The 15,981-nt window shown below is 52.9% G+C and overlaps 1 protein-coding gene across 4 annotated transcripts in view; it reads right to left on the reverse strand.

The window, feature by feature from the left end:
• The window catches only part of DDX21 (DExD-box helicase 21), a 790,459-nt gene that overhangs the window by 305,286 nt on the left and 469,192 nt on the right, over positions 1-15,981 (reverse strand). For all 4 annotated transcript variants that reach the window (XM_069610614.1, XM_069610615.1, XM_069610617.1 and 1 more), the window contains one exon: positions 12,342-12,415. In XM_069610614.1, the coding sequence (XP_069466715.1) occupies positions 12,342-12,415 (74 nt within the window). The remainder of the gene's footprint in view (positions 1-12,341; positions 12,416-15,981) is intronic.

Consider the following 15,981-nt stretch of genomic DNA (forward strand, 5'->3'; position numbering starts at 1 on the left):
AAACGGCACCAGAAAAATCCCTTGGGCGACGGCCCAATGCCACAGGTCCTGCGCCTCCTTGGACAGCGCTGGGGACCTGGTTCCGCCCTGTTTCCTGATGTAAAACATGGTGGTGGTGTTGTCGGTGAAGATCCTCACCACCTTGCCCTTCAGGGACGGAAGGAAGGACCTGAGGGCCCAAAACACTGCACGGAGCTCCAGGACGTTGATATGCAGGGACTTCTCCGTCGGGAGCCAGAGTCCCCTCGCGTGCAGATTTTCGGTGTGCGCTCCCCACCCTTCCAGGGAGGCATCCGTGGTCACAGTCTCCTGGTGGGCTGGGGTCTGGAAGTCTATGCCCGCCGTCAGATGCGCGCGGGTGCCCCACCACCGTATCGCTCGTCGGAAACTCTCGTCGAGCTTGATCCTTTCTTCGAAGCTGCCCGTCGTCTGGATCCAGCGCGCATCCAGGAATTCTTGCAACGGGCGCATCCGGAGCCTGCACATGGGAATGAGGTAGATGCAGGAAGACATCATCCCGAGGAGGGACTTGATGGATCTCACTTTGGCCGCGTCGGCCACCAACATCCGTTGCACTTTGCCCAAGATGGTCCTGGTCCTCTCCTCCGACGGGGAGGCCAGGAGGGACACTGTGTCGAGCCTCGCTCCCAGAAACAGTGCGACTTGCGCGGGCACCAGGTGGGATTTGGCGTAGTTCACGGAGAATCCCAGGTCCGTGAGGAGTTGGACGGTCCTTGCTGTGTGGGCCACGGCGAGCTCCTTCGTCTTGGCGCGGATGAGCCAGTCGTCCAGGTAGGGGTAGACGTGAATCCCCTCGCGGCGCAGCTGCGCCGCCACCGGTGCGAGGCACTTGGTGAATACCCTGGGTGCCGACCGTAGTCCGAAGGGAAGGGCTTTGAACTGGTAATGACGCCCTTGGACCACGAACCTGAGGAATTTTCGGTGCCCCTTTAGGATTGGAATGTGGAAGTAGGCATCCTCCAAATCCAACGACGATAGGAAGTCTCCTTCCTCCAGTTGACCCAGGACGTGCTGTAGGGTGACCATCCGGAACTTCTGCGCCTTGATGAACTTGTTCAGCCGTCGCAGGTCTAGGATGGGGTGCCATCCTCCCGTCTTCTTCTTCACGAGGAAGTATCGCGAGTAGACTCCGGAGCCCCGAAGCCTCTTTGGGACGAGTTCGATGGCGCCCTTCCTGAGCATCGCCTTTACCTCCAGGAGAAGTTGAGGGACGTGAAGTTCTTTCCTGGCCACGGGGGGGACGCGCGGGCACCTTCTTTGAAACTCGAGCGCGTGGCCCCGGGCCAGGGCGTCCAGCACCCAACGGTCGGTGGAGATGGACTCCCACACGCTGACGAAGCCCGCCAGCCGGCCTCCCACCGGGGTGCTTCGGTGGGGGCCCGACCCCACGGCCGGTTCAATCCTGCTTGGACGCGGCCTTGCCGCCTTGACCTCCTTGGCGACGACGGCGGGGTGCGCTAGACTTGCCTCGTCCTCTGTAGGCCTCTTGCGACGACGAGCGGGCCGCTTGACGGTAGGAAGAGAAACCGCCGCCGGAACCTTTGGAGGCGCCCTTGCCTCCGCCGCTCCGAAAGGGCGTCCGTCGTTGCTGCAGGACTCCAAGGGCCCGGGCCGTCTCAGTATCCGCCTTGATGGCCTGGAGGGAATCGTCCACCGTCTTCCCAAACAGGTTGTTCCCGTCGAAGGGCATGTCCAGGACTCTGGTCTGGACGTCCTGCCGAAAGTCCGTAGCTTTGAGCCATCCACGACGTCGAAGGCAAACGCCGTTGCCCAGCTGGCGGAACCCCGCGTCGGCGATGTCCGTCGCGACGGTGATGGCGTGGTCCGAAGCCACTTCACCTTCCTGGAGGATCTCAAGGGCCTCCGCCCTCTTGTCGTCCGGCAGAAAATCCAGCAGGGGAGCCATCTTGTACCAGAGCTCCCTGTCGTAGCGGGCCACGATAGCCAAGGCGTTGGCCGCTTTAATCGTCGTCGCTGCCGACGAGATGACTCTACGTCCCATAGTATCCAATTTCTTTCCCTCGCCGTCCGGCGGGGAAGTCGATGTGGAGGCCGCACCCCCCCCTGCTTTCTTCCTGGCTGCCGCGGAGACGATGGAGTCCGGGGTAGGCTGCGCCCGGAGGCATAGGGGGGCCGTGTCTGGGACCCGGTACTTCTTCTCGTACCGGTCTCTTCTAGCTGGCGTCGTGGAAGGGTTCTTGAGGAGGGAAAGGCCCTCATCCCAAATGTCGTCCAACAGAGGCACTGCGAGGACCGTCTTCCTCTTGGCCTCGCGCCGCTGATAAAGGAAGCCTTCCTTTTTCTTCTCCTCAGGGCAGAGTTGGAAAAGCTCGGAAGCCCTGGAGATCATGGAGTGGAAAGATCCGATCTCGTCGGGCGGAGAAGCCCTGGTGGGAGGCGACGACGGAAAATCCTCGTCGTATGCCTCGTCGTCCGTACCCGTCGCTGCCGTGTCAGTCCCCGTATCATCCCCTCGGGTGGATGGGGAGGAGGGCTGGACGGGCGCGACGGTTGAAAAGGAGGTGGAGGATGGATCCTTCTTTTCTTGGTAGGGGGAACACCAGAAGGTCCCGGTTCTGGATCCCCCGACGGGAGAGGTTCCTCCGTCGGTAACGGTAGCCTCGTCCTTATCTCAGTGCATAAGGACTGTATGGCCAACAAAATGGCCGCCGAGTTGTCTCGCGGCGTTGGCAGAGGGGAATCCGACGGGCGAGCAGGGGCCCCGTCGGTATCCTCGACGATGTCGTCGTCGTCACCTGCGTCGGGGCCCATTCCGACGGGCTGGTCTTGTTCCACGCCAAGGCCGTGGCTTAAGACCTCGATCAGCTCCTCTTCTGAGGTTGAGGCCGAATCTACGACGACGCCCTGCCCCCCCTACTTCCCCACGGAGGGTTTCACGGGGGTCCTATCGATGGGCACAAAAGAAGACTCCCTCCGAGGAGGCAGGGAGATTCTGGGCCCTGAGGTCGCCACCACTGGTGCAGCCTCCACAGGCTGGGCCAGGGCCGCCGCGACCGTTTCGATAGAGGGCTTGGTCGGATGGATCAAGGCCTTCACCACCTTAGGTGCGCTCACCGCCTTATCCTTGAGGGAGGGGGCACTGCCACGCTCCTCTGCCTTAGAGCTCGACCGGGGCCTCTCCAGGAGCTTCGCCGGGTGCTCGGCCTTCCTCTTACCCGACCCAGAGCGTTGGCTCGTGGTTGATGGCGCCGGGGAGGGTGCGCCCTGCCTGGCGCCCGTAGAGCCCGACCGTTCGGCGCTCCCGGTGCCAGCGGACTCGCGGTGCTTGGCCTTATGTTGGGCCCCCGTCGCCGGGGCGCCCTCAAAGGTCTTAGAAGACCGCTCGGATTTCTTCTTCTCGCCAGACGGGCTCTTACCCTCCAGCCAGTTGGCGAGACGTTGATGACGGTCCTTCATGGTCCGTTCCGACATGTTGCCGCAAAACGCACAGTCCTTTTCCACGTGCGTTTTGTCCTCATGAAGGCAGTAAAGGCAGAAAGAGTGTTCGTCCTCCTTAAAGACGTTCTGCAGCTGGCATCCAGGGCAGACCCTGAACAGCTTTCCGGGCGTCGAGCTTCCCTTCTCCTGGGCCATCTCCGAGACCGGGCCTGAGAAGCTTCTGGAGTCCTCCGAAGTGTAGCTCGACGAAATCTTCACCCTTGAGGGGCACAGACGAATCCGACACGGGTCCCCGTTGATCGGATGTAGGATCGGTGGAGCTTGAGGCTCTTTTGACCGAAGAATCGAAGTTTTTTGTGAAAAGCGCGAAAAAATAGCACTAACGCTCGAGAGCAATAGCACGAGGATCCCAACACATGAACGTGCGGTAAAAATCTGAAGATGGCTGCCAGAGGCGGTGCTTAGGTAGAGGGCAGTCATTGGCTGTGGTCAGTATGACGCAGAGACCAGTGATTGGTTATTGCTACGAAAGACAGATCAGAAACGAAACTGATACTGGTTTTTTATTTACCGAGGATTCCCAGCCTGACGACGGGGAATATTCATGAGCATGTGAATCCATGCCAGACCCCATGCTGGAGAAATGTACTTATATTTTTTACCTGAGATCTGGAGTCAGTGTTTGCTTGAGTCACAGTAATTGTAATCCCTTTGTGTAATCTCTGCTACTGCTCATATACTCTTGAGATAAGCCTGGCTGCTCCGCCACTGCTTCCAATCTGACATAGTAGTACAGGCTTGTACCAAAGGTAAAACTTGTATTGCCACCTGTAGTCCTAATCGGGTGTAGCGGTCCCTAAAGGCACTGCCCAGGATTCTGCCTAACGAGACCCATGCTGGACAACAACAAATACAGCTAAATAACTTATTCCTTCTTCAGCATGGGGTCTGGCATAGATTCCCATGCTCATGAATAAAGAATACATAGCAGTTAGGCAAGGTTTGTAAGCAGTACCCTTGGGGACCACTACACACAACTATGACTGCAGGTGCAAGCAAACCAACCTTTGGTACAAGTCTGTACTACACAGTTTTGGTAGCGTTGCTGAGCAGCCAGGCTTATCTCAAGAGGGCAATGTGAGCTGTAATGGTGTTAAACAGAGGTCTACAATCACAAGAATTCAAATAGACTCTTCTATATACTTCAGTACTGTACACTTTAAGTTTCTGAGGCCGACTACTTTGAAGTAGGAGCAAAAAGGCATAGCTTAGCAGATCAGAAAAAGAATACAATTATTCTTACAGTTCACCAGAAGAGTCAATTCAATAGGTTAGGCCAAAGTCAATGGGCTAAAGTCCTGCATTGATATTGATATTTTATTTCCATCGCGCTCGTACACAAGTGTTTCAGAGCACAGCAAGGGAGGTTAACAGGAACAACAAAACAGCGATCTTACTAGGCCCAGTGACACTGAGAATGAGCAAGTGCATGGGAGAGGGGGAGGGGAAGAGTGCATGCAAGAGGGAGAAGTAGAAAAGGCGAAGCAGAGGAGAAACAGATAAATAAAGGCAAACAAACCGTGGTAGAGCAGCCAGCAATTTGCATGTGCTAGGTTTAGGGCAGCAGACAGGGTAGGTCTGATAAGTGCAGGAAGAAAAAGGGGGGCTGTATGGGTACAGATACAGACCCCAGTGCAAGGGGTGGCCCGGAGGCAGTGCGGGAGGGTGGCAGGGTGAGCAGGTACCTGGGCCCATAAAACAGAGGGTGGCCAGGTGCACAGTGCCAAGAGAGAACAGATCAGCAGGGGACAGGGGGGGCGAAGGCAGAAGAAAAAAAAGTAAGGTCTTGAGGTGCTTCCGGAAACAGATGGTTCTCCAACTTTTAGAGGGGCAGGGAGGCTGTTCCAGAGGGAGGCCCCAGCCGAAGACAGATCTACCCCCAGCTCGTTTCTTTGAAAAACGACAGACCCTGAGGGAGTTAGAGGAGCAAAGAGCTCGATAGGGAGGTATTTGCGGAGGGATAGATTAAGGTATTTTTGACCCAGGCCCCAGAAAGCCTTGTGGACATGGCAGAGGGTTTTGAAGTTAATCCTTGCATCCACCGAGAGCCAATGGAGAGATTTTAGAGCTGGAGAGATACGATCCCAGGGCTTGTGGCCAAGGACAAGTCTTGCAGTACTGTTCTGGATTAGTTGCAGAGGGTGGAGAGTAGAGGCAGGTAGATTTAGAAAGAGGCTGTTACAATAGTCCAACCTAGAGAGAACCAGAGCTTGGGATACCATGAGCTTCTGAGGGAAGGAGAGGAAAGGCAGAGTACCTCTGAGGTGCAGTAGGAAATTTGACTTTTTAGAGACCTCAGCGATGTGGGTGGAGAAAGAAAGGGTGGAGGCAAAGATGACCCAGAGGTTCTTAGCCTCACAGGTGGGGGTAGGAGGGTGGCCAAGGGAAGCCGGCCAAAGAGGGAGGGGAAAGGATGGTGAAGGTGTGCCAATGAGGAGGATCTCAGTCTTGCTGGTATTCAGACAAAGCTCATTGGCGGCCCACACCAATCTTGAATGGCAGTTAAGCAATCAGAGATGAGATGGAGAGGAGATGGCAGAGGGCAGCCTGAAGATGAGTTGAGTGTCGCCAGCGTAGCACTGGAAATTTGAGCAGAAAGTGGCAATGCAGTGGGCGAGAGTTGCCAGGTATTGGTTGAAAAGCCAGGGCAAGAGGTTAGACCCCTGGGGAACACCACAGGTAGAGAGAGGAAGATAGATGATAGGAAGGACCGAAGTTGGACCTGGGAGGGTCGATCTGAGAGCAAAGAGGTCAGCCAGGCCAGAGACACTGAGACGGTTGAGCAGGATGGTATGGTTGACCGTGTCGAAGGCAGAAGAGAGATCAAGTAGGATGAGGACAGAGGGAACGTTAGAGTCAAGGTTGGGGAGCAGATCTTCACGGATGTTCAGGAGAGCAGTTTCCGTGCTTCAGGCAGATCTGAAGCCAGACTGGTGGTCATGCAGACAGCCAACAGAACTGGACAAGAAGGATCACCTGTGGGTTTCTTGAGAAGAGGATGCCCAAGGGAGTGCTTCAGAGGGGAGGGGAAGGATCCTGCAGCAAAGGAGTGGTTGCAAAAATCTGCAAGGGCCGGAGCGAGAGTGTCTATGTGTTCCTTGATGGTTTTAGAGGAACAGGGATGAACCTGTTTTGACAAGGCTTTCATAGATCAGACTTGTCTAGCGACCTCGTCAGGGGAGAAAAGAGGAAAGGATGAGAAGGATGGTGGGGTGGATAAAGGAGGGTCAGCAAGCACAGGTGGAGAGGAGGGGTGGGGGTGGAGAGGGCGGACAGGATGTCCTGGGTTTTTTAAAAATGAAGTGAGAGGCAAGGGCATTGCAAAGAGCCTGGGAGGCAACAGGAGGGGTAGAGACTGCAGCAGGGTTGTCCAGCTCATTGCAGATTTTAAAGAGTTTGGCCGAGTTGTTAGATGCCGCAGAGACAAGAGCTTGAATGTGGACTCTCTTCTTGGTGAGGACAGTCGGCATTGCCTTTGTAGCAGGTGACAGGCCAGTTTGTCAGCGGATGAACAGGAAGCCCTAAATTTCCTCTCAGCCGCCCTACACTTACATTTAAGTGTAGCTAGGTCAGAGTCATACCAGGAATTGCACTTGGCTTTGGACTTCAAACAGATCCTCATGACGGGGGCAAGAGCCTCAAGAGTATCAGAAATTGAAGAGTAGAGCAGAGACAGGGCTGTGTCAGGATGTGAGACAGCCAAAGGTGGAGGGGAGGGGGGGGGAGCGGAGGGTGAGAGAAAGTGGCAGCAAAAGCCTCAGACGCTTCATGGGCCGGATGTCAGAGAAGGTATGTGGCAGTGTTGGGCTAGGGTTGGCTGGTGGGGGGGGGGGTCAGGGGGGGGTGAGATGAGAGGAGGGAGTGATCGCTCCAGGAGAGAGGAGTGGTCAGAGGGATGGAGAGGGGGAGGTCAGAGGAGATCAAGACATCGAGTGTGTGCCCTGCAGAGCGAGTCGGGCCAGAGGGGAGGATGGACAGGGAGAGGGAGTCGCAGAGGTCACGGAAGAGTACAGAGGAGGAACAAGGAGAGTCTAAGGAACAAGTTACTTACCTGTAACTGTTCTCCAGCATGGGTCCGGCATGGAATTCTGGGACTTGATGCATTTGTTGAGGCGTCTAAGGGCTAGGATGAACCGCCAACCGGACGTCTTCTTTCGGACACGGAAATACTTTTACTCCGGAGCCTCTTTGGGACGAGTTCTATCGCGCCCTTTTTCAGCATTGCTCGTACCTCCAGAAGCAGCTGCGGCATGTGGTTTTCTTTCCTGGCCACAAGGTAGGAAACAGGGACACTTTCTTTGGAACCCCAGGGAGTGCCCGTTGGCCAGGACGTCCAGCACACAATGGTCGGTGGAGATGGACTCCCACATGCTGATGAATTTCGCTAGCCGGCCTCCCACCGGGATGCTTGGGTGGGGGCCCGACGTCACGGCCGGTTGTCTTGTTTCACCGAGGCCTTGCCACCTTGGCCTCCTAAGCAGCGACGACGTCCTCCTATCTTATTGCGGCCTCTGTAAGCTTCCTGCGACGAGGAGCGGGCTGCCTGGCGGTACAACGAGGCACTGCCGCTGAATCCTTTGGAGGCACCCTGAGACTTGCCTCCGGAGGTCCGAAAGGACGGCCGTCACTGATGGAAAGAACCCAGGGTCCGGGCCGTCGGAGTCTGCCTTGATGGCCTGCACTGACTCGTCCACTGCCTTGCCGAACAGGTTGTACCTGTCGGAGGCCATGTCCGGTACCCTGGTCTGCACGTCCTGATGGAAATCAGTGGCCCTGAGCCAACTGCACCGGCAAAGGCAAACACTGTTGCCCCTCTGGCGAAAGCCAGTGTCGGCGATGTCCGTGGCCACCGTGATGGCGTGGTCCAAAGCCACCTCACTTTCCTGCAGGATTTCAAGGGCTTCTGCCCTCGTGCCATCTGGGAGGAAGTCCATGATTGGAGCGATCTTGAACCACAGCTCCCTGTCGTAGCGCACCGCAAGTGGCAAGTGGAAGCCATCGCCCCTGCCGATTTCTTCTTAGCTGCCGCAGAGACCACCGAATCCAGGGACGGCTGTGCACTGAGGCACATAGGAGCAGAGTCCGGGACCCGGTACTTCTTCTCATACCGGTCCCTCTTCGCCGGGGCCGTGAATGGGTTCTTCAGAAGGGACAGTCCTTCATCCCAGATGTCGTCCAGTAAGGGGACTGAGGACGGTATTCCTCTTGGCCTGCCGTTGGTAGAGGACCTTTCCTCCTTCTGCTCTTCGGGGCATAGCTGGAAAAGCCCTGTCAGGGGGTGGGAGGGGGGGAATTGGGGGGGGCGCGGGCAGGGGATGATGGGAGATCCGTCACATCACCAACGTCGTCGTCCATCCCCTGCCGTCTGTCTCGCCCCTCGGAGGGGATGGGGGTGAAGACTGGAAGGGAGGTGGAGGATGGACTCGCCTCCACTTCTTCGGTGGGCTCCCCGACGGTCCAGGCGCCGCTGGATTGTCGGCTGATGGTAAGGGCAACCTTGTCTTTATCTCTGTACACAGGGTCTGCAAAGCTATCAAGACTGCCCCTGAATTGTCTTGTGGCATCGGTTACGACAGGCGCGAAGGCTGGGGCGTGGGTTCCTCAGCTTAGACGGTCCGTGGGTTCCTCGTCGGCCCCACCGTTGCCCTCTACGTCCGCCTCCTCGAACTTCTTGTCCAGGACCTTTTTGACGCCAGCCAGCTCATCCTCAGGTGGTATCTGTCAGTTAGGGCTACCGTGCCCCCCCCTCTTTCTCATCCCGGGGGTCTTCTCGATAGGCTGAAAAGATGTTTCCCTCCTGGGTGGCAGGAAAACTATAGGCCCGGAGGTAGTCTCCACTGGAGTAGCCTCCACAGGCTGCGCCAGGGCCGACACGACTCCTTCAATCGAGGCCTTAGCCGGGTGAATCTGGGCCTTCACAACCTTTGAGGCCTTCACCGTGGGGGGAGGGTCACCGCCTCGCTCCCCCTTGGCCGTCTCCGTCGGGATCGACCAGGGCTTCTTTTGAAGCTTACCCGGGTTCTCCGACTATCTTTTCACCGAGCCAGAGCGTTGGCTCGTGGATGATGGAATCTGTGACATTGCGCCCTGCCTGGCAGCTGAGGAGCCCGAACCAACGGCGCTCCTGGTGCCCGCGGACTTGCGGTGCTTAGCCTTCTGTTGGGCCCCGTCACCGGAGAGCCCTCAAAGGGCATAGAAGACCACTCGGACTTCTTCTCACCTGCTGCTGGGCTCTTCCCCTCCAGCCAGTTGGTGAGTCGAGTACGACGATCCTTCATTGTCCGGGCGGACATGTTACTACAGAACGCACAGTCCTTCTCCACGTGCGATTTGTCGGCGTGAAGGCAGCAGAGGCACCGGGAGTTCTCATCTTCCTTGACATTCTGTAATCCACATCCAGGGCAGATCCTAAACAGCTTGGATCCAATAGGCGTAGAAAATTCCAAAACGGGTCGTTGTTGATCACAAGTAGAATCGGTGGAGCTTGAGGCTCGACTGCTCGAAAAATAGAGTAAACTCTTGAAAAAACGCAATACGCAGTAAAAGCTCGAGAGCTAAAGCACGAGGACTCCCAACACCTGAACGTGCGGTAAAAATCTGAAGATGGCAGAGGGCAGTCATTGGCTGGGGAGGGCGGGGGGGAAAGAGTATGACCCAGAGGCCAGTGATTGGTTATTAGTAGAAAGACAATTCCGAAACAAAACAAACGTTTTCTTTACCAAGGCTTCCCAGCCTGACAGGGACTATTCATGAGCATGTGAATCCATGCCAAACCCCATGCTGAAGAAATGTATATTTAGGTCACCAAGGAGGAGTTGAGTGGTAGAGGCCAGGAGGGAGGAGGAGAGGTCCGCCCACACAGAAATGAGGTGATTTGACCAGGAGGCTAGTAGATGGTAGCCTTAGTAAGAGAATGGGTAGGCAAGAGGGAAAGCCTACAGACAAGGGATTCAAAAGAGGAGTAGGTCTGAGTGGGAATGATAGCGGCAGGAATCCACTCAGGAAAGATCAGGGCTTACGCCCCCCCCCACCGGACCGGGAGGATCTGGGTGTGGAGAGGATATCGTAGCCATCAGGGAAGAGAGTGTCAAAGCTCGTGACAGAGCTGGCCGTGAACCATGTCTCAGTAAGACCAAAGACATCAAGGTCCAGTTCTACAAGGAGGTGGCAGAAGTCAGAGGAGTGTTTGACAGCAGAGCGAGAGTTGCAATACGAAGAAGGTTGCCAGCCTTAAAAACCTCTTCTAGCTCGTCTTCAGTTCTTTCGTTCCAGTGGTCGACTCTGCTTTACAGTCCAAGAGACTCGCCTTTTAAACAGTTCTCTCCCTTTAATTCCAGCCCAGCTGCCACTCACCCAGCAGGGTGGCTGTCCTTGCCAGACAGTCAAGCAAGCCAATCAGGCCAGAGTGCATTTGGGTCTCCTAGGAGACTAAGCACAGGCGTTTTCGGACACCCCCTCACTTCCTGCCCACCCCAGACACTCGGGCCCCAGAGGCGGTCTTCAGTTTGGAGCGCAGAGACAAACTCTAGAAGGACCTTTACAGAAAGAAACCGCGAAAAAAGAAGACCGGGACCTGTTTTCACCGAGTGTTCGGGGAAAATCATGGTAGTTTGTTGTAAAACCACTGCCACCAGCCATTTTGGTAGGAAAGGGTAGCATTTGACTGCTACATGAGTTTCTAGACACAGGGGATACTAGGTAACCCCTCCAGCACTCTATTGAAAGATAGTGTGTGCTGGGTCTTGGAATTTAAAAAGACTAGTAAAGTCAATTTAACTTTACTTTCTCTGGGAAAAGGTAGTTTACCAAGAGAAGGTATTTAAATTTTGGGACAGCGTAAAAGGCTTCCCTACGTCACTGCAGTGAGGGTGCAGTGTAACACATGAAAAGATGATGCCTATGGAGTTATCTAAAACTCCATAATCAAAGAATACAAGAGTAAAACCCACATCAAAATACATGATGGAGTGGGAAAAAAGGCTCACACTCTCCAGGTAAAAAAAATCCAAGTCCAAAAAATCCAGCAAAGTTGCTGGGGGACTCCAAGGTGAAGAGAATTAGCACATTTATGAGAATTCTCCCCAACAGGGAGCACCTAAGGCAACTCAGCAACAGGCACCTATTGCCAATAAGTTGTTAAAGAGGATAACTTTAAAAAGGCACTATGGAGAGTCAAACAAATGATACTCATAAAAAGAGTAAAACATTCTGTGAGTGTGGAAAAAGGTTCCCACTCACTGAGGTATTAAGGTAAAATATCCCACTAGTAAAGCAAAAAGGCTCTGGGGTTGACCCAGGTCGGGAAAATTTGCCAGTTCTGTGAAAATCTTACCCAACAGGAACTTTAACCTCAATCATACACTATGGAGAACCATAAAAAGGTCACCCATAAAAAGAGTATAAGACTAGGTGAGCAGGCACAGAGATTCCCACTCACTCAGGGACATAATTACCAAGTCCAAGCAAAAATCTTGGGGATGACAGTTCAGGAAGATCATAAATATGAAAATATTAGCCAACAGTGGGGCAGTGAGAATTCTCCAAACAAGGAAGATGCATATTAATAGAAAAATAGGGTAACCACATGAGAGCATAGGAAAGCAATGCAAAGAGGAAAACATAAACTGGACATGCAAGGCGCTCAGTGCTATGGATGAATCTTCTGGCTGCAGAAACCAGAGGGTTTGACATGACTATGGATGCCCCCTCATCTTGCCTATATGCACGAGCATCCAAAATATTTGATTATTTTCTGTGTACTGTCTTGTGTCCATAATATAGTGTCCCATAAGTACAAAGATAACAGGGCGTGTTTTGAGATTTGAACTTGGCCCAGACGAAATGTTGAAGTACAAACATACCTTATAGCATCTTTGCTTGATGCTTTAATAATATCTGTTGCAGAAGGAACGCCTACTCGTTTAAATGTCAAACCCTGAAATTAGGAACATAAACCATGTTAGCGTGTTAACATAATCAGCATTTTCAATGTTTTGATCTTTAGGGAAATCTACCTGCAACTAAACAAGCTACTTGTGAACTTAAATTCGCACCTCTTTTCCATTTTATAATCTAAAAAACAGAGCTATTTCTTTATATCCTAGCGTCGCCCACTGTTCTTCAAATTATGCAAAACTAATGCAGTTTTACCAAAGGATGCCTTACTATGATCCAATACATTGTTAGGACAGATTTTCTGAAGTTCAAATAAGGGCTTAGTAAAAACATTCAACTGAGACATGCCAAGACTCAATTTTAATATAAGGCTGCGCCTTCTGTGTTCTTGTAGCGTAGACAGAGCAACCAGGCTTATTTTAGGAGGTAGAGAGGGGTGTAGAATCTGTACAAATGAAATTTTAATACAAATGGTCGAAAGAAAAAATATTGTAAAATAAATGTTTCATTTCAATACAAGTAGGTCCAGATAAATCTTGGGGGAAATAAGTGCCATCACATTATATACAAGACATGCATTACTTACCGTAAAAGCATTTCTGATGATTGTACCCGCTTAGATTCACATGCTGTGCATATGGTCCGACATCCAGTGGTAACCGCGGAGTATTGCATCTTGTCTTTCGGGGACCGAAAGGGGACGTCGGCATAGGCATACCTATCCTGACGGGTGTAGTACCCAAAATCCCTCACGCGCCGAGGTCCCTCCGATTGTATTTTTTCTGCCATGAGGGAGCCCAAGGCTATAGTGAGTAAGTACATAAGAGAAAGTAGTAAGAAGTCTATCTTCCTTCCACCCCGAGCGGGGAGGCAGGGAGGCGCATGTGAATCTAAGCAGATACAATCATCAGAAATGTTTTTACGGTAAGTAATGCTCATCTTCTGATGCTTGTTAATCTGATAAGAATCACATGCTGTGCATAGACTAGCGAGCAGTACCCGGAGTTGGCGGTGGGTTGCGAGAAGGAACAGTAGAGAAAAGATGTCTTAGTACTGCTTGTCCCACCTGAGAATCAGACCTAGAACGAGTGTCTAGGCAATAGTGTTTTGTAAAGGTGTGTACAGAACTCCAGGTTGCTGCTTTGCAAATGGACTCTAGGGGAACATTTGCAATGAATGCTATGGATGCCCCAGTGCCTCGAGTAGAGTGTGCTCTAGGCTTGAAGGGCAGTTCTCTCTTAGCAAGAGTGTAACAGTGTGATGCATTTGACAATCCACCTCGAGATTGCTGATTTAGAGACAGGATCCCCTTCTCTACCAGCTGCCACTGAAACAAAGAATTGTTTAGTCTTACTCAGTGGTTTGGTTCTTTCCATGTAAAACATGACTGCCCTGCACATGCCTAGTAGGTGAAGGCTTCTTTCGGCCATGTTAGTAGGTTTGTGGAAGAACGTGGGTAGTTCGATAGACTGGTTCACATGGAACTTTGAAATAAATATCGGCACAAACCTGGGATGTGTGCGCAGAACTACCTTATCTTTGTGGACTGCAACAAAAGGGTCTAAAACAGAAAGCCTGTAGTTCGCTAACCCTTCTGATAGAAGTGATAGACACTAGGAAGGCTGTCTTTTAAGTCAGGTCTTTCAGACTTGCTTTATGCATAGGCTCAAAGGGAGTTCCCATGAGCCTGGTCAAAACCACATTCGGATCCCACCCAGGGGCTGGATGTGATATGGGAGGATAAATCCTCTTAACCCCTTCCATAAAGGCTTTAATTACTGGCCTTTTCCACCACAATACTTTTGCTGTGATGTCGGCTGACAACGCAGCCAGATGAACCTTTAGGGATTTGAAGACTAACCCAGTGTCCAACAGATGGGTTAGATACAACACAATGTGTGAGGGTGAGCAATAATATGTATTAGGCTTTCTCGCTTCCCTGAGTATGTCCATGCATCTTTGAGGGAGTTGCAGGTGTCCAAACTCTGATCTCAGGAGCCAGGCTGCTAAATTCAGAGTTTGTGGGCATGGGTGGAGGGTCCCCCCTCTGTCCTGAGACTTGTAAGGACAGGGAAGTTTGACTGGTGGGGAGAGGGACATCTCCATCAGGTGAGCGAACCAGGGTTGGCAGGCCCACATGGGGGCCACCAGTATCATGGTAACTGGTTCCTGGTGCATCTTGTTGAGAAGGGGAGTCGGGGGAGGAGGAGTGTAGACAAATTTCCCTGATCAAGTTATCCAGAGACCGTTACCCTTGGATCGGTTCTGGGGGTACCTGGAGGCGTAGTCTTGGCATTGGGCGTTCTCCTGAGTAGCGAACAAGCCGATCTCTGGGATACCCCATTTTGCGAAGACGTTGGACACAATGTCTTTGTGCAGCCACCATTCGTATTCTTCTGGCAGAGGAAAATCTCTGCGGAGTACGTCTGCCAGAAGATTGAGTTCCCCTGGAACATGTTGGGACAACAAAAACATCTTGTGTTTGAGAGCCCATATCCAAATGTTCTGGCACAGCTTGGATAGCCCTGGAGAGTGAGTGCCCCCCTGTTTGTTCAAGTAATACATTGCTGTAGTGCTGTCGGTTAGGATCAGCACTGTCTTCCCTTGCAGTTGTCTCTGAAAGGCTTTCAATACGTTGAACACCACCAGTAGCTCCAGTAAGTTTATGTGATTAGACGCTACCTGAGGGCACCACACTCCGTGTGCTGTCTGCTGTAGCAGGTGAGCCCTCCACCCCGTGAGAGATGAATCTGTCGTAAGAGTGGCTTCCACTGCAGGGGTGGTGAAGGTCTTCCCCTTCAAGAGGTTTCTCTTGACCACCACTGCAGGGAGAGAGAACAAGGGATGGCAAGACAACTACCAGATCTTCCCATTATCCGCTGGCCTGACACCACTGGCTGTTGAGCCACTCTTGCATGGGACGCATGCGCAGCCGCACGTGGGGAACCAAGTATATGCATGATGCCATATCATATCTAGCAATCGCATGGCTTTGCGTACCGTCGAATCCCGACTGGCTACATACTGAGGAACCTAAGAGCATGTTCTGAACCCTCTCGCTGGAGGGGAAGACAAGGCCGTCTTCCGTCTGAATTGGCGCTCCCAGAAGAACAAGTTACTTTATTACCTGGTAACCTTCTTTCAATGGGATGGTCCGACAACGTATTCCATATCTATGAAAGGTAATGTCCACAGCTGTGCTGCTTCGGAAAATCTTTGGCGTCTGCGTCCTGTGTCGATGACGTCAATGCGCCGTCCCCGAGGACCTCCTCCGAGGGCCGACGTCACCCGATGTGATAAGTAGGACGCACGACGCCCATAGCCTCAGTTGTAGTTTTTTCCCGGAACGTGTGCCACCAGTTTTCTGCCAGTCAGACACACAAGGCCTTGCGGAACGCAAGCTGCAATCGCAAAAGAAATTCTGCAGCGGGGAAGGCAGCGATATGGAATACGTCGTCGGACCATCCCATCGAAAGAACGTTACCAGGTAAGAAAGTAACTTCTTCGAAGGGATTGGGTCCTCCGACGTATTCCATATCTATGACAGACTCCCAAAGCAGTACCAAGCAAGGAGGTGGGAAAGAATTTAGAATACAAATTTAGCAT

Source organism: Ambystoma mexicanum, chromosome 8, assembly GCF_040938575.1.
Source record: "Ambystoma mexicanum isolate Mex_15411 chromosome 8, UKY_AmexF1_1, whole genome shotgun sequence".
In the NCBI taxonomy this organism is placed as follows: Eukaryota; Metazoa; Chordata; class Amphibia; order Caudata; family Ambystomatidae; genus Ambystoma; species Ambystoma mexicanum.